The 19,372-nt window shown below is 43.1% G+C and overlaps 1 protein-coding gene across 3 annotated transcripts in view; it reads left to right on the forward strand.

Moving 5' to 3' along the window:
• The window catches only part of LOC107391616 (exocyst complex component 3-like protein 4), a 73,270-nt gene that overhangs the window by 27,338 nt on the left and 26,560 nt on the right, over window positions 1-19,372 (forward strand). For all 3 annotated transcript variants that reach the window (XM_054742093.2, XM_070546945.1, XM_070546946.1), the window contains exon 3: window positions 9,217-9,336. In XM_054742093.2, coding sequence (XP_054598068.2) covers window positions 9,217-9,336 — 120 coding nt within the window. The remainder of the gene's footprint in view (window positions 1-9,216; window positions 9,337-19,372) is intronic.

The raw sequence follows: 19,372 nt of genomic DNA on the forward strand, positions 1-19,372 counted from the left end.
TCAACGTTCTGTGTACCTGCACGGTATCTGATGTCAAAATTATAGGTGGACAACGCAGCTAGCCAACGATAGCTCGTTGCATCGAGTTTTGCCGTTGTTAAGAGGTAAGTTAACGGATTATTATCAGTAATGACAGTGAATGTGTTCCCATACAAATAGTCATGAAACTTATCTGTTATGGCCCACTTTAAGGCTAGAAACTCCAACTTGTGCGCAGGGTACCTAGTTTCACTAGAGCTTAAACCGCGACTTGCATAAGCGATTACCTGTGTGACACCGTTTTGCACTTGGTATAGCGCTGCACCGAGTCCGGTCGTACTAGCATCTGTGTGTACTAGATATGGGAGTTTTGCGTCAGCGTAGCCAAGAACTGGCGAAGTGGTAAGTTTTTCAATAATAGTTTGAAAGGACTTCTCACAGTCTTGGCTCCAACGATTCCCAAAGGGTTCTTTGGGGTTCAAGTACTTTGATCTACATGGTGGTGTTTTAAAGTTTTTCCGTTTGGGTGGATAACCAGCCGTGAGAGATGTTAGTGGCTTGACAATATTTGAGTAATCTTTAACGAAGCGTCGGTAATAACCGGTAAATCCTAAGAAAGATTGGAGTTCCTTCAAAGTCTGAGGCTTCGGCCATGTTTTGAGTGCTTCCACCTTATCTGGATCGGTTTTTATGCCATCTCGAGATACTATATGTCCAAGATAACGCACAGATGTCTGGAAAAAACGACACTTATCTGGTGATAGCTTGAGTCCGTATTCTCTAAGCCGTTCAAGAACGTGAGAAAGTCTGGTTTCGTGTTCTTCCAAGGAGTTGGAAAAGACGATCAAGTCGTCTAGGAAAACTAACACTTCCTTCAGATTAATGTCCTTCATACACTTTTCCATAACCCGTTGGAAAGTGCTTGGAGCATTTGTTATTCCTTGTGGCATACGGTTAAATTCATAAAACCCAAACGGGCAAACAAAAGCAGTTTTAGGTTTATCCTTTTCACACATCTCTATTTGATAGTAACCTGACTTGAGGTCCATCACAGAAAACCACTGTGATCCAGCGAGAGCAGAAAAGGACTCCTCCAAGTTAGGCAGGGCATATGCGTCGCGAATGGTTTGCAGATTAAGCTTTCTATAGTCTATACATAGACGTACCTCACCATTCTTTTTCCGAACTACCACTATTGGTGAGGCAAATGGAGACTCCGACTCTCTTATTATACCGGTTTCCAAGAGGGCTTCCAAATGTTTTCTCACGGCTTCATAATCATGTGGATGGATCGGCCGAGATTTCTGTTTGAATGGGGTCTCGTCTTTTAAGTTGATGTGATGTCTTATCTGTTGTGTATGACCAAAATCAAGATCGTGGTGCGAAAACACATCGGAGTAAGTGTTAAGTTTGTTGGTGATCCTCCCTTTCCATTCTTCGGACAAGGGCGAAGTACCGAAGTCAAAACTGAGAGGAGGGTTTGAAGGTGAAGTCTGTTGCTGCGAACTACACGCTGCAAGTACTTTCTGATCACTTTTGTCAGGTTCTGGATATGGCATAACACGATCGGCTTTAACTAACTCAGCGATCACACAGTTAGTGGGTAATGTGATGTCATGGTTAGTTTCGTTTCTTAGTACAACAGGTACTTTGTATGGACCATGTGAAGGTAAGGAAATGAGGCAACAGTCTACAATTATACCCCCTGGTAGAGAACCATTGGTGGGTTGTTCAATGAGTGCATAAGGCTCATGCTTGTTTTGGCTGGGTTGCATAAACCCTTCTAGTAACAGTTTTTTATTTGCAGGGAGAACTTCTTGGGTTCTCCCTCGAAGCTTCACCACACCAACTCGTCCATCTTTGCTTTGTTTTTTTCTGACTGCTAAGGCTTTTAGCACGTGTTGGTACCCATAAGAGAGTGCCTTGGAATCAGGTAAGTTATTGGCAGACAATTGCTCATACAAAGGATCGAGTGTGTTTGTGCCAATGAGTAGTGGTGTATCAGAGTTTGAGCTTATATCCGGAACCACTAACGCAAGGGTAGGTAACTCAAGTCCAGACTGATCGAGCTCTTTTGGAAATGTGACACTTATCTCTATGTATCCTAAATAAGGAACTGCTTGACCGTTTGCGCCCTCGACTTCTAACAGATTACTGATGGGTTTAATTGAGAGGTCAGGTAAGTGTTCTTGGTAAAAAGAATTGGCAATGGTGGTTACCTGGGACCCTGAATCCAGTAAACAATTACATTCAACACTGTTAACTGAGACTGTAGCTGTGCATCGCCCACCCACTAATCTTTTGGGAAGTTTTGGCACTGAATGAGCATGAACTGGCTTGCAAAAAAGTCTCTCTGTCCTTTCCTTAGAGGGACTTGGTTCTACTTTAGCACCTATCTGTCCCACGATAGGAGCTTCTACCGGTTTAAAGGAGGAGACTGAGCAATTGGCTTTGACATCTCCCACTCGCGCTGCTTCTGTCTAAGAGCAAGTCTTTTAGTTGCAACTAGTGCTGGATTTGGCTCGTTGCTACAGCTAGAAGCTATGTGCCCATCTTCTCCGCACTTAAAACAGTATCCAGGCTTTGGTCTGGGCACCACTGCTGTTATCTGCTGAATCTGTTTGGGCTCATCTGGAATTTTAGTCCCCACACGGGGTTTTGACTCTTTTTGAGTTTTCTTTGCCTTTTTATCTGTGTTGTTAACCTTAAGCTGTGCAATTTGGCTCCTGAGCTCAGCGATTTGTTTGCGTAAGTCATCACAGTTATCATCTATTTCCAGTTCACAAGTGTTTTTACTCTGAGAGCATGTTGTTTGCACATTTGAATACACTCTAGTTCGTTGTGCCCCTAAGTGTTGTTTCATGCGTGCTGCTTTAGTAGCCTGTTTGTCTTCTTCAGTGCGCAGTTTGAGGAGAAGTGCTGTAAAATGAGGCGGGTTGTCTTTCTTTTGTTCGAGTTGCAGGTTTGAAATCAGCGAGCTGTCCCAACAGCCTCTGCAAAACTGCTTGAGCAGCTGCTGGTCGGCGTCACTGGAGGAAATTCCATTCCTCTGAATAACTAGGTTTAACAAGGTGTATAACCTCTGAAAGTAATCGGAAGGTTTTTCACCACTGTCCTGGTTTGTGTTTAAGAAGCGAGCAAAGAGCTCGTCGCCGTCTTCGACAGCTGCGTAAGCTGAATCGAGATGTTCAAGGTACGTTTCCGGGTCGGATTTTGGACTAAGAGCTTTAACGATGCTCGCTGCTGGGGCTGACAGACTCTCCACGATTCTTCGTACAATTTGGGACTTGGTGAGTGAAGGATCATTTATGCATAACACTACACTACTACGCCAAGTATCATAGTCAGTTTCAAAAGAAGGGTGTGGAACTCGCCCTGAGAACGGTTTTAGTCTGTATTGTGAAGTAGGCGGAGGGATAACCTCACTGCTTTTAACAATGTGTTCCACAATAACTCGCTGAACCTCAGGTGTGTTTAAAAGATTTGGTGGAATGCAAGGGTTTTGTTTTCCAGTCTCTGTAGGTGGACAATTGTCCTTTGAGTTGTTCATATAGTTAACTTCTGGTGTTAAAGGCAGGGAATATGTAACTTGGTCACTATGGAGCATTGGCTCTGGTTCAGTGACTGGTTCAGATGCATGGGTATCCCTTCCTAAAGATTCCCCAATTTTTGCCAGTTCCTCCATTAGAAGGTCTTTAAATGATTGATTGCTACGCGCAGCTATGTCCCTGAGCTCTGACAGATAGGCATCAGTGGCAGATGTGCTAGTTTCTAGACTGTACGCGCTGGCTAGGTCTTGAATATGGAAGAAAACATCTGGGTTCCTAGTACAAGGTTTGTCATAGGGTAAACATTGTTTCTTTAATTCCTTAACAGTGGCTTCATGTTGAAACTCCACAATAATCTGATCACAGTTTGGTAACTTAATGCGCCTGTTAACTGGTCCGAATCCTTCCATAAACCCAAAGACTTCGTTATCAAGGTCTGTATCAGTTAACCCACTGATTAAAACAGCATTTGAAACTTTGACCTTTTCTGTTTTCACAACTTCCATTTTAAAACACTCAAAAGTACCAATAATGCCAAAATGGCAAACCACTGTGACCTCCAGGCACTCTTATGATGTCAGTCAATGGTTAGCTAAGGTAACAACTCTACAATTCTCCTGGCTGGCTCGCCAAGTTTTATGTAACCGGATTACAGGATACAATAAGATAATTAAAAGAAAAAATAAACAAATGGGCCAATAATTAGGTTCGGGGAGAATTGGAGGTTGTTTAAGAATGACTGGAGTCACGGGTATAGCATGAAACGGTTTATATACTAAATTTTAATAATAATGGGAAGTATAACACATAAAGATAACACACAAAAACAGATGAAAACAATCGACAATAGTAAAATGCTCGGTATGAGATTTGATCATATGAGTCACAAGTCAGCCGGCGTCAAGTCAAATCCCCACGCTTGGGGTGAAAGTCAGAGTCCGGTGGTGCGATTTTTTCCTACCGCACCGTTGAGATTGTTCACAGAAGAGAGCAGTCTGCTCTTCAGTTACTTGAGATGTCCTGGTTCGTTCAGTGGTTAAGGCTCGCCATCTCCCTCGTCAGGAAGAAATCCAGTTCTCGTTCCAAGTGAGTGATCATAGGAGTCGGGATCAAACCCAAGGGAAAAAAAAAAACCCAGCCTGTAAACAACAGGACTGTTAGCGAGTTGGCATCGACCCTTCTCGTCACATCACAGCATAAAGTCTTACAGACTTAAACAAATGCTTCACTCTATTGGCATAGCCAATCATGTTTGGGTTCACAGTTCAACTAACATAACATCAATTTGATTGTCTATTAAAATAATTCTCAGTAGCTCTGGAAATATAATTACATATGACAACAATTGTTCAGCTCAATAGGCTCAGTTAGATTCTATTACTCTACACTATTCAACAAGAAATACATTCATGACAACAAGGATACATTTAGTTGTGTTTCTATACAGCATTGTGACACCTTGTATATCTGTAACACAATAAATAAATAAATAAATAAATAAATAAATAAATAAATAAAATGTTCTATAACAAAATTCAACAAAATATAAATTCTGGTCCTTTGGTCCACCTTTGTAAAATAATTCCTCCCTAATCAGTTAGCTTTTATTTATTTTTATTTATCTATTTTTTTTTATTATTAAATGTTTGGTTAAGGGACGCATTGCTAATTCTATGGCGTTAGCTATAACGCCCCTGAGGACCTTGTACATCTAGGCCGTACCACCATTAACTGGCGGTTTGAGCCGTTAACTCCTGGGAATCCCATATGCCCTACCGCCGTTAACTGGCGGTTTGAGCCGTTAACTCCTATATGCCCTACCACCGTTAACTGGTAGTTTGAGATGTTAACTCCTGGGATCTAACGTCTAGCAGCCCACTGCTGTCACCTCGGTTGCTGTAATTAGCTTTTTGAATTTAATAATTTACTGAATTTAATCTCATTCACTCACCAACGCGCTCCAACGGTTCCCTCCTACAGAGGATTGGTTCACTCTGTCGTCTCCACACAAATCTATAAGAATGGAATTAATTTGATAAGCTATTTTAGTTTCCTTTTTTTTTTTTAAGTTGCATCGTTAGCTTTTTCTCTTCTTTTTTCTTTACTCACCGCGTTGGTTCCAAGTTCCTAGCTCTTATTAGAAGGAGTCAAGTCCGCCTCTCCCTCTATCTATGCGGCACCCAAATCAGGGTTCTTCATGGCCTCGACCGTTGTTTTTTTTCTCTCTCTCTCTCTCTCTAACCGCTCAGTCTTTGCTTTCTGTATCTGCGTGCTGCACAGCCGTTTGTCTCTCCTCTCGCTCAGCTGCGTCGCACGGTTTTATTTCGCGGAGGCGGGACTTATTTCTCTCAGCCAATGAAATTTCAGATTCCCACCTGGACCAATAGTATACAGCTTTCCTCTTCTGTTTCTGTTAGGGATGTTCAAGATTCTTGTTTTAACCGATGTTTAATATTAAACTCGTTATTTTAGTTATTCACCCTTCCAATAATTCATTATGAAATTATCTATTAGTTAATTAGATATCTATTAATTAGTATTGTTAATTTCCTTAATTTATATTTTATATTTTATCTAAATTGAGGATGGATCATATTAGTAAGCCAATTAGTTAATACCTCATTAAGGTTCTAGCTTCTGGGTTACATGCAGCATTATGTTAAATGCACTGGGTTTTACCCTATTACATTTAAATTTCATGGTTAAACAGTACATGTTAAAATCTAAGCTCAGCTCGGCAGTGACCTAAAATACATGAATATAATTTTACTTACAGAAATAAATGAAGTGGAGACTCCTTGGACGCTCTATTAGTGCAATTAATGCCACAGCAAGTCATTTTGTCCAACAATTGCACAAATAATATCCAGACAAGAATACACAAACACAGAGACTCAAAATCCCGGAACAGTTCCCAAGCCAGACCGAGGCTCTACTGAGGCCTTTCCACGGAGCTAGCTCTGTGGTCACGTGGGTCTGATGCTCATTAATTATACAGAATTTTAGGCTTCTACACTTAAACAGAAGAGTGAGAAAATAATACACCCCCCTCAGAGTTGTCATGAGTGTAAACTAGATCATTTAAAACGAAAACATGTTTTGGTACCAGGCTGTAAACATGTTTATTTCTGCTGCGAAATTGGTATTTTTAACATGGGAGTCAATGAGGACTTGCTCGCTTCTGACACCAGCCCCTAGTGGATGGGGGTGGAACTGCAATTTTTGGTACTTCCGGGTTGGGACCAATTTTTGAGCCGCATTGTGGGGGCTTGGCTTATATACATATCTAAGAGAAAAACAACACGATATGGTTTTTCTTGTCAAATCCAAACTACTTCCGGCAACGGTAATGACTTGCGGCAAAGGTAATGACCCGATGTCTTGTTTTTCCGGTTATGTCATTTCTGGTCATGGCAAAGACGCCAGCTGATGTCTGCAGCCAGATGCTTGTGGCTGAAGTTGAAGCAGAAGAAGGATCAAAAGGATGGATAAAAAGAACAAGGATGAACATCCCTACAGGGATAAACTTCTGAAGGAGGACAGAGATCGGTGTTTTCAGAAACTACAGTCGACATCGTAGATCCCTACGACCTCAAAGGAAACAAACGGAGCTCAGACGTTTCATTACTGCTGAAAATCCCCTGAGTTAGCGTAGCTCTACTTCATGTTTATGATCGAGTAAAAGTAAAGAGTAGTTGTCCAGAATCACGACTCCACTAGCACAGGCGCTGCTCCAGGTTTTATTTCTGGATGGGCCGTAATTAAACGAGTTCTCATCAGTATACGTTACAACAGGTACAGGAACATGACCTACAGCAGAGGTCAGGGTAGACATGTTTGTTTTCAGTTTGACCGACAGAGTTTAAAACGGTCATGATCGTTTCCTCCCGTCATTTTATTCACAATTACATCTTCATTCATTCTTCATTAATATTCAGTCCAAACTAGCTGACCAGCAACACATTAATGTTACAATTAATCTATTTAACTGAAGAAGGAACCTTTTACCTGCTGTGTTCTGGTTCTGCTGCTGGGCTGTGACCCGCAGACGGAGCTGCTCTCCACAGCTCCTCAGAGCGCTGCTGATCATGGTGTCCAGGTCTGAGATGACGCTCAGATGTTCTGATGTTTGTTGATAGATTTTGTTACCTCCATGATGTCGTAACGTTTAAAATGTGCACAGCTGCACGCGTCGGGGTGATTCCAGTCTGTCAGAATGACCAACAGCCTTGAGATTTCTCCGTCAGAATAAATGGTCAAAAACGGGAAATATCCGGTGACTAAGCGTCACCTAGCTATCCCATCATGCAACGCGCTACAGCACCTGATGCGTCACTTGACAAAGGCCGATAATCAGCACCAGTCCATGGGGTGTCCATGAATAAATGTCTGTGAAATCAGCACAGATAACATTTTACTTACATATGATGGTTGAGGTGACTAAATACCGTATTTTCCGGAGTATAAGTCGCACCAGCCATAAAATGTACCGCTAGCAGCACACATCAAATTCAAATTGCTAACACTAGCATACAATGTCCGAGACGGTACGGCTCCCATCTACCTGAATCCTCTTGCAAAGGCTTACGTCTCGGCCCGGCCGCTCTGGTCATCACAGGATCGTCGGCTAGCAGTGCCTACACCACGCTCAGGACAATCCAGACTCTTCTCATGCATCGTTCCACAAATGTGGAATGACCTTCCAAGCACTACCAGAACAGGGGCTTCCTTTTCGACTTTCAAGAAACTCCTGAAGACCCTGCTCTTCAGAGAGCATCTTCTAAACTAGCAACTTGCCTGCACCCTTCCCCCCCTCTCTACTGTCCACTCCTTGTTCCCTCCTCTCCATGACTGATGTCAAGTGTTTGTTGTTATTGTTGTTGTTGTTAGCCTAGAGTGCAACATGCCGATTATCACTTGTAAGTCGCTTTGGACAAAAGCGTCTGCTAAATACATAAACATAACATGTATAACGAAGAAAAAACATATATAAGTCGCATTTTGGGGGAAAATTTAATTATTTTTCTTACAAAATCTGAGACCAAGCGTTTCACATTGCAAGACAAGTACCGAGAACAATAACAGAATAAACAATCAGGGCGCAGCAGCGCGCCACGGTCTCCAGCAGAGGATGGGGGTGTTTCAAACCCTCCCAGCGGGTGGGGCGAGCGCCCGCGGCACCCTGCCACAGGCTGCAATAGGTGATGGCGATGCTTGAAACCCTCCCAGCGGGGCAAAGGAGCCGAAACCTGTACCGGAGCCGGGCCGCAGCAGCGCGGTTTACATAATTTGTCATATACAGTAAGTCACCTTGGTATATATGTCGCAGGACCAGCCAGACTATGAAAAAAAAAAAAAGTGTGACTTATAGTCCGGAAAATACGGTAGTTGGTACAGCCCCACTCGCTGTGTGAAGCTGGATTCATGCCGCCTAAGGTTTGAGAAAGAGTCTCGTGCTCGGAACAGAAGTTTATCTCTTGCCTTTTTCCTCTCAAATTTACATAAAAAGTAGGTCACACATGGCTTTGACCTCTGGCGTGCTACTTTTGACCACTCAAGCTATCTTTATTCAACAACATCAGTGAAAATGTTGGTTTAGATTCTAGGTCCTCTTTAATTTAATCTGACCAGGTTTCTGTTCATGCTTTCTCAGAGCGTTCTGCTGTTTCTTTTCCTGCCTTCCCATCAGGTCTCCGTGCAAGCTCACCACCCTCTCCATCACCAAGGAGCTCGGAGGGCTTCTTCCTGAAACGGGAGGAAGATCAACCAGATGTTCACAAACACAAGCCACTCGCCCGTTCAAAGACAGGTACATCAGTTAATTTTAGCTTTCAAATCATTTTCCACTAGCATCTCATTTATATCTATACTGTTTTTGCAAAAGTTTAATTTATTTTTCTTCATTTTAATACGAAACCACTTGGTGAAAAAACAAATGACTACAAATCTTATAGAGGCAGGTTTGGGAAAGTTTGTCGCATATCTAAAATAATTCCAGGTTCAGTATTAGCCAGAAAGCCGTCACACCGCCAAACGGATGGCAGTTTTGAAAAGTAACGGAACAAAGGGATGGCTTTTAAATGAGAAGGCGAGCCATCCCTGTTTTCTGTCTGATCTGAACAGGAAAAGACATGCAGGGATTTATGGAGGTGGAGGACAAAGACAAAGAAAGAAAACATGTTTTGGGATCATTATGTGGCGAGAAAAGTGAAAAAAAAAGTGACGTGTGTTGATATGAAAACTGGTGGCGAGCCGTGTTGATGCGTGCCCTGTGTGGGTGGTTCTGGTACTTTTGGGTCAGAGCGATGCTTCAACAGTGTGATTAGCTCACGAGGGGCGACCAAACGTGTTTGATATTTGTGCCACCGCTGCTGATCGGGAGCTGGTTGTGAGGAGTTCATCGCCTTTTAAAACCCCCGGTAGACTACACGATGCAAAACCCGCCCTGGCCTCAAAGATTCCTGCACGAAAGGGAAAACGGTGAAAAATTGCGCAGTGTACGACCGGCTCATTGCTGCTGTGACGCCAAACTTTCCCCACTGAGGGACAACAAAGAGATGATCTAATCTGTTTCTATTCGATTCTGTTCTGTTTTCTGTTCCAAGTCTGTGGTCTTTCCAGTTCATGTTTAATTGTAGGTAACACTTGTTCACAGGCCAACAGCAAAAAATGTTCTCCTCAAATGAAAATAGTTTTGTTTTCGATGAAATTGAGTGTTTCCAGTTTGTCCCAGACATAAGCGGTTACAGCACTTGTAGCATGGACGCTAATGACTGTAAACAGGAAAGGAAGGGGTCCTTTAACAAGGTTGAAAGTGTAGAATGACGGTGTGCAGCACAAGGTGTGCATGGTTTGAGGAGTGGCACTCTGTGTCCTTTTGTTTGTTTGTTTATTTTTGGTGTACAATCATTTTTTTCCACATTTTTTCCCTGCATTTTATTTATTAACGGGGATACTTGACAGTTTAGCTTGATTTTAGCGCCCCCTAGTGTCTGTTTTTAATTCACTGTAGTCGAACTGAAAACGAAACTCATCTCCTCGCTGTGAGCTTGTGTTTTTAACACCTTAATCCGACCGCTGAAGCGTCTCCTCGGCTTCCATTAGTTTTTAGAGGAGCGGTTCATCACTAAAAGAAACAATCAGGTGTGTTCACGATGCAGAAAAGGCAGGAAACGTGTTGGAAGCAGACTCCAGCTCCACCATGTCAGCTTCACTCCACGCCACAGCTCCCTCTTCCAGCAGGGAGCAGCCCGCGGCGCACACTGAGTAACATCTCATCCACCCTGTAAGAAGTCTTTTTAGCACATACTGGCTCAAGAAAGTCATTTACAAGAATGACGAAGTTGAATAGTATTCGTTTGAGTCTAGCTTTAAAAAAGCCAGAAAAAAGAATATTGAAGGCTGGAGAAGTGCAGAATAAACTTTAAGCCTAAAGTACCTCTAATGCAAAATACCAAAGAACACTATGGAAGTAACCATGGCACCTGAAGCTGATGGTGGACAACAGTTAAAGCAGTCACATACACAAGCTGTTGAACATTATAACATTATAATTGTTGTTTTAGTAAGTAAGTAAAAGTTTATTTATATAGCGCCTTTCACAGATATAAATCACAAAGCGCTGTACAACATGATAAAGATCAGGGCAAATACCTCTAACCAATAAAAACATCAGAAAAACAATAGCAGTGATAAAGTAGAAAATAAAATCATGAGTATAAACAAAGTGAAGGTGTGAACCCGAACAAAGCCATCTTTTTGAACATTTAGGGAGGGAACGCCTGGATGAAAAGGTGAGTTTTTAGATGATTTTTAAAGACCTCTACAGTGTTAAGCCGGGCGTACACTGTGCGACTTTTTTGAGCCGATTTTCCAGTCGTGCGAGAATCCACGACATCGGGGCGAGTTTTGCGCCGAGCGGTTGTGTAGTGTACAGGGGGTTACGAGAGGCGATTAACACCACGTGACCAGCCGCCGATCAGCAGTCGTGAGGTCGCACGGACTTCTGGCGTGTTTGATATTTTGCTCGTCCCTCGTGAGGGTATCGCACTGTTGGAAGCGGCGCTGCGAGCAGCTGCGACCCAAAAAGTATCAGAACCGCTCACGGCGCATGCGCAATCCTGCATCAACACCGCTCGCTCGCTATTTCCCTAATAACATACGTTGTTCGTTTTTGTTTCTACACGTTTTTTTACTCGCAAAGATTGTCAAGAAAGCGTGTTTGTCGTGTTCATGTCAAATTAAACTGATCACAAAACACAGATTTACTTTCTTTATTTTGTTTTCCTCATCCAACCCCCATAAATCCCTGTGTGTCCTCCTGCAGCACTCCCGAAGGACAACAGGCAAAACAAGACAAAAAAGTCTAACGTGTTGAGTAAAAACTGCTATTTTTAGCATATTTTTAGGGCCGACGTGTTGCTACCAGACGTACAGTGTGAGCAGTCAGGTCGCATGCGAGAACTGGGTCGTGCAGTGTGAGCACACGACTCGTGAGATCTGCTCCGCGAGGAAGTCGTACAGTTTGAGCTGAAGCTGAACGCTGCGAGTGAAAAAGTCGCACAGTGTACGCCCGGCTTTAGAGAGACGGAGATTTGAAGGTAGACTGTTCCAAAGTCTGGGTGCAATAGTCTGAAAGGCCCTGTCCCCTTTAGTTTTCAGTCTGGTTCGAGGAACAGCCAGGAGGTTTTCAGATGTGGATCTAAGGTTCCGAGAGGTGGTGTGTGGGGATAAAAGCTCAGATAGGTAGCTTGGAGCTTGGTTGTTAAGAGCTCTATAGGTCAGGACTAAAACTTTAAACTGTATTCTACAGGTGCTGGCCAGTAAATTAGAATATCATCAAAAGGTTGAAAATATTTCAGTAATTCCATTCAAAACGTGAAACTTGTACATTATATTCATGCAATGCACACAGACCAATGTATTTCCGATGTTTATTACGTTTAATTTTGATATTTATAGGTGACAACCAATGAAAACATCAAATCTGGTATCTCAGAAAATTAGAATATTCTAAAGGCCAATGAAAAAATGTTTGTTTCTCTAATGTTGGCCAACTGAAAAGAATGAACATGAAAAGAATGTGCATGTATAGCACTCAATACTTAGTCGGGGCTCCTTTTGCCTCAATAACTGCAGTAATGCGGCGTGGCATGGACTCGATCAGTCTGTGGCACTGCTCAGGTGTTATGAGAGCCCAGGTTGCTCTGATAGTCGTCTTCAGCTCCTCTGCATTGTTGGGTCTAGCGTATTGCATCCTCCGCTTCACAATACCCCATAGATTTTCTATGGGGTTAAGGTCAGGCGAGTTTGCTGGCCAATCAAGGACAGGGATACCATGGTCCTTGAACCAGGTGCTGGTGGTTTTGGCACTGTGTGCAGGTGCCAAGTCCTGTTGAAAGGTGAAGTCTGCATCCCCATAAAGTTGGTCAGCAGCAGGAAGCATGAAGTGCTCTAAAACTTCCTGGTAGACGGCTGCATTGACCCTGGACCTCAGGAAACAGAGTGGGCCAACACCGGCAGATGACATGGCACCCCACACCATCACTGACGGTGGAAACTTTACACTGGACCTCATGCAACGTGGATTCTGTGCTTCTCCGCTCTTCCTCCAGACTCTGGGTCCTTGATTTCCAAAGGAAATGCAGAACTTGCTTTCATCAGAAAACATAACTTTGGACCACTCAGCATCAGTCCAGTCCTTTTTGTCCTTGGCCCAGGCGAGACGCTTCTTGCGCTGTTTCATGTTCAAGAGTGGCTTGACACACGGAATGCGACACCTGAATCCCATGTCTTTCATGAGTCTCCTCGTGGTGGTTCTTGAAGCGCTGACTCCAGCTGCAGTCCACTCTTTGTGGATCTCCCCCACATTTTTGAATGGGTTTGTCGTCACAATTCTCTGCAGGGTGCGGTTATCCCTAGAGCTTGTACACTTTTTTCTACCACATTTTTTCCGTCCCTTCGCCTGTCTGTTAATGTGCTTGGACACAGAGCTCTGCGAACAGCCAGCTTCTTTAGCAATCACCTTTTGTGTCTTGCCCTCCTTGTGCAAGGTGTCAATGATTGTCTTTTGGACAGCTGTTAAGTCAGAAGTCTTCCCCATGATTGTGGTGCCTTCAAAACAAGACTGAGGGACCTTTTAAAGGCCTTTGCAGGTGTTTTGAGTAAATCAGCTGATTAGAGTGGCAGCAGGTGTCTTCTATATTCAGCCTTTTCAGAATATTCTAATTTTTTGAGATACCAAATTTGGAGTTTTCATTAGTTGTCACTTATGAATATCAAATTTAAATGTAATGAACATTGGAAATACATTGGTCTGTGTGCATTGCATGAATATAATGTACAAGTTTCACGTTTTGAATGGAATTACTGAAATATTTTCAACCTTTTGATGATATTCTAATTTACTGGCCAGCACCTGTATATTCTACCGGGAACCAGTGGAGGGACTGTAAAACTGGAGTGATGTGAGCTCGTCTGCTGGATTTGGTTAGGAGTCTGGCTGCTGCATTTTGGATGGCTTGAAGGCGTGAGAGGGAGGCTTTGCTGAGACCAGTAAAAAGAGCGTTACAGTAGTCTAAGCGTGATGACACAAAGGCATGGATGATTTTTTCCAGATCTGCAGTCGAAACCAGTTTACGGACTTTTGAAATGTTTCTCAGTTGAAAGAAACAAGAGCGGGAGATGGTTTTGACGTGTGAGTCTAAACTTAAAGCTGGATCAAAAATAACTCCTATGTTTCTAATGTTGGCCTTGGCTGATGGGCAAAAAGAGGCAATTTCTTGCTCGATTTTTGGCTGAAGTTCCGGGGGTGCAGAGAACAGGGTCTCTGTCTTGTTAGCATTTAATACAAGAAAGTTGCTGGACAGCCAGTTACTGATCTGGGTCAGGCAGAGTACAAGGGTGGCCAGCCTGTCCAACTGGTGTGGAATAAAGGACATATAGAGCTGAATATCATCAGCGTAGATGTGGTAGGAGATGTCTGGGAAAGACTGAATGATGCCAACTAGGGGAAGAATATAGAATGCAAATAGAGGCCCTAGAACTGAACCTTGTGGGACCCCACATGTTAGAGAGGCAGTATCTGAAGAGAAGGTTTCGGACTTCACTGTGAATGTTCTGTTAGTGAGATAGGAGGAGAGCCAGTCTAGAGCAGAACCTGAAATCCCAGCCAGGGCCTTTAACCTGTTTAGTAGAACGTTGTGGTCTACAGTGTCAAAAGCTGCACTGGGGTCGAGCAGGACCATGACAGAGTATTTCCCTGCATCAGCAGCCATCAGGAGGTCATTATGCACCCTTACTAGAGCAGTCTCAGGCCCTGTCCACACGTAGCCGGGGATCTGCCAAAATGTAGATATTTTCCTTCGTTTTGGCCTGACATCCACACGAAAACGGAGTTTTTTCACACGAAAGCAGATCTTTTTAAAAACTCTGGCCAAAGTGAAGATCTGCGTTTTCTCCGTTTTGGGTGTCTGCGTGTGGACGGACAAAACCGGAGTTTTAAGGTCTGCAACGTCACTTTCCACGACAGAAAAATGCTGACATCACGTGTGCGATCTGTGTTTACACTAGCCGACAGCATGGACGCCCTCAGAGCTGCGCTCGCTTTATCAATTGTCCAAGCGCTTTTTGCTTGTTTGTTTTTGCAAGTGGAATTACTGCTCCTTGCGGAAGACCACAGACGAAGGACGAGGTTAAGAACGGGGGAAGTACTGCCGCCTACAGGTCTGGCATGTCCTTATCAACGTATTTATACGGGTACATGTGGACAGAGTTTTCTTTTAAAACGTGGTGGTGTGGATGCAAGTTTTTGGAGGGGCGGATATTCGTTTTTAAAAAACCCGGCTACGTGTGGACTAGGCCTCAGTTGAGTGCTGCTTCAGAAAGCCAGACTGGAAGGGGTCAGAGATCTTTGAATTAGAAAACCAGGATCTGAGTTGGGTTTCAACAACCTTCTCAAGTACTTTGCTGATGAAAGGTAGCTTAGAAATGAGCCTAAAGTTACTGGTGGAGCTGGCGTCAAGGTTGGGTTTCTTTAAGAGAGGAGTCACTACTGCATTTTTAAAGTAAGATGGAACACAGCCTTGGCTCAGTGAGCTGTTGATTATAGTCAACAGAGATGGACTGATAGAGGCAAGGGACCCGACTAAAACAGAGGGAGTTAAGATATCTGATGAGCATGATGAGAGTTTCATCTGACTGATTATTGAGGTTAAGTCATTTAGTGTAATTGGGGAGAAGGAGGTGAAAGACTCGGAGCACTGGGGGGCCTCCCCTCCTGAGGGGGCGAGGGCTGGTGGAATGCTGGATCTCAGATTCAGCACCTTGTTTTCAAAAAAGTGGAGAAATCTGTTACAGTCATCAGCTGAAGATAGCTGAGCCTGCTGCGGAGGAGAAGACACGATGCTGGAGATGGTATCAAACAAAACCTTAGGATTATTCTTATTTTGACATATGAGGTTGCTGAAGAAAGAAGACCTGGCATTTTCTACAGCTTCGTTGTAAGACACTTTGTATCTGAGCTCCTCTCAGAGTAGCCATAACTCTGGTCAGACCTCATTTCTGGTCCTCCAAGCTGAAGCTGATCAAAGCATCATCTACAGCAGGGATCATGGCTGCTCCAAAGAAACACTGTAAAACAGGGGTGTCCAATCCTGGTCCTCGAGGGCCGGTATCCAGCACGTTGTCGTTTTAACCTGCTTCAACACACCTGATTTCAATCAGCAGGTGATTAACAGGCTTCTGCAGAGCCTGATGAGCTGCTGCACAGGTGATTCAACCAGCTAATCAAGCGTGTTGAAGCAGAAAAACCCCAACACCTGCTGGTTACCGGCCCTCCAGGACCAGGATTGGACACCCCTGCTGTAAAACATGTAGTTTACACGAGAAACCTGCATGTTGTCTCATTTGATCCTCGTAGAAAGTTCAGGTATTTCTTCTCTTAAGAGCTCTGTCTGAACATGATGCAACATAAGGGGCCACTGTACCTGTTCGATGTCTGGATACAAGCAGAGGCTTGTGTTGGGGGCATCCTAATTGCATTTACATTTCAGGTGATTTAGGAGGGAATAGTGTTGTTTGTCTCACAGGAATGAATGGGTACCTTTGACATTTGAATCTATATAGTACCAATTCCTGGTACTTAGGAAAAAATACCGGTACTTAACAGTAACAATTGTCAACACTTTTGTGTGTTTAATAATTAATTAAATCTCTTTTTTAATGAATTTTTTAATCTCAATATATATATAACCATATTTGATAAATGTCACGATAAAAAACATACAAACTGTATTTTATGTCCGTAGAGTTGTACAAAATTCTTCAGTATGAGACCCTTTAACCACAACTGTTACTAAATGATACACAAACCCAGCTCCACGTTCTCCTAATCCTTTTCTAATCCTCTGGAATAACTGATGAGGAGAGCATGTATTATAACCTACAGATGAAACTAAAACAAACTTAGATACCATACAACAGTCTGTGTTTTAACATTGTACTATTTCACAAACTAAAACTCAGCTCCATGGACTCCTGATCCTCCTCTTTCCCCTCTGGATGAATTGTGTGACGGTGGGTCCTTGTAGCATTAGAAACTGAAGCCAACATCTCTGCTGTGAACTAAATTTACCGTGTATCTTCATTCCTTTTGCTGTTCTTTTTCAAACTGTGGATTTTTCTTGCTCGGAAGTCGGAATTTTCGAGTTTCGAGGAGAAAGCGAACGCACCATTAGCTGATAGCAGCAGAAGCTAAAGTTTCAAGCACCATTTATTTACCTGCTGGAGCAGATTAAGAAGATGATGCCTCACTTAGCTTGTCGATGTCATCATCACCCAGTCACCCATCGCATAATCTGGGGACAGCAGCAGCTCAGGAGGTAGAGCGGGTTGTCTGGTAGTCGGAAGGTCGGAGGTTCGATCCTGGCTCCCACCAGAGAATGCTGCTGTTGTGTCCTTGGATAAGACACTTAACCCACCTTGCCTGCTGCTGGTGGCCCCAGGAACCGGTGGCGCCTCACCTCTGTCAGCGCGCCCCAGGGCAGCTGTAGTTACAAACAGTGTTGGGAGTAACGCGGTACAAACGTAATTAATTACTGTAATGCATTGCTTTTTGCTGTAATGTGGTAATGTAAGGCATTACAGAGAAAGAAAATGGTAATATTTACTCGGTACAATTGTCAGTAACGCGGTAATTACAATGCATTTTTAAACCCAGAATCAAGATGTGGGTTTCCTAAAAAATCTAACTGCGGGAAGCCTGAAAAAAGATCCAGTATCCACATATATGACGTCATTTAAGGACTCAGCTTTGCGGGCATTCTATGAGCAGAGAGGACACAGCGGTGATGGCTCAAATACTCCAGCTGCTTCCTGCGCGCGGCCGCTGTTATATTCAAAAATCGCTCCACCAAAACAAAGTCATTCGTTTGCGATCGTTTATATCAGCCCATATTCTCTGGTACTTCATGTACTTTTCAGCTGAGTTCATAATCTGTGTCCCGGTGATTTCAACTCATTGCTGCTGGAGCGCAGCTCATATTAAGCTTTTATTTATTTATTTATTTTTATTTTTTAATTTTTTTTGCGTTCGGTAGATCCCTTTGGCTGATTAGTTAGAAAGTAGGAAATCTAGTTTACAGTTTTTCTGGAAGACGGAGAGAACATGCAGCATGCAGGAAGGTTAGAGAGAGAAAGGGCAGAAAATTATTCAAATCAAATCAAGAAAACAAAACAAAGTGCTTGAAAAGAAAGAAAGTAGGTAGACTTATCCTCAATACACATTTTTACCAGTGAAAAGCAATAATATATAAGCATTTACTATTTATACATGTGATAGAATCAGATCACCCCAGAAGTCAGTCCCACATCCAGGGCCGTATCAAGGCATTTGGGGACTAAGGCAAATATAGGCTTGGAGCCCCCACCACCTCACTCCCTGCTCAGTTAATCTAAGATGGCAGCGTGCTGAGAGTACAGATTGTTGTTGCTTTTATTTAATAAACAACCATTTTGAAGCACTGTTATTGTATCTGACTGTTTTTAACAGCAATCCTAGCTCAGACACCACATCACCTTCCACATATATGTCATGAGCTCACTGAGCATCACATGACCAGATTCATATTGAAGTTGTTTTGGTGAAAGTAACTTGGAGTAATGCAAAAGTAGTGTAATGCCTTACATTTTAAAATCAGTAATATTGTAATGTAATGAATTACTTTAAAATGAGGGTAACAAGTAATAAATAATGCATTACAGTTTTGAAGTAACTCGCCCAACACTGGCTACAGACACAGACCATCTACCATTTCACCGTTTAGCGAAGTGGACCCAAACTTTAGAGGCTTTCTCTCTGCCGTGCTGCTTGCTCTGTTTACAGCTCGCCCACAGCAACTAACAACATTACGCTCTTGCACATGCACTGCTGTCTATCTTGGCAAATTGCCATTTTTCTCGTTAACAAAGCAAGGGTGCCGATGTACGCACATGTGGGATTTGTAGACTGTCGACTGTGGAGGAACATGCGTACAAGCGGCCACCGCATGTTTCATAAATCAGAATTTGGGCTTTTGGTACAAACATTCTAAATTGTAGTCGTAGGATGGAAAATAGGACAGTTTCTACAAAAGTTGGATAAATGAGGGCCCAGGTGCTTACACAGAGAAAGAAGTTGGCTTAGAAGAAGTGGGACCCCAAGAAGACTGAGAAGCACAGACAGGAGTACCGGGAAATGCAAGTTAGGCTGAGCAAGGATAGGGAGAGTGAAGTGTGATGAAAGGGTTTTAGCAAGAATGAAAGTAAAGGTGTGGAAGACATTAGCCAGCCATGTTTGTTCATGAGGA

The sequence above is a fragment of the Nothobranchius furzeri genome, chromosome 18, assembly GCF_043380555.1.
Source record: "Nothobranchius furzeri strain GRZ-AD chromosome 18, NfurGRZ-RIMD1, whole genome shotgun sequence".
Taxonomy (NCBI): Eukaryota; Metazoa; Chordata; class Actinopteri; order Cyprinodontiformes; family Nothobranchiidae; genus Nothobranchius; species Nothobranchius furzeri.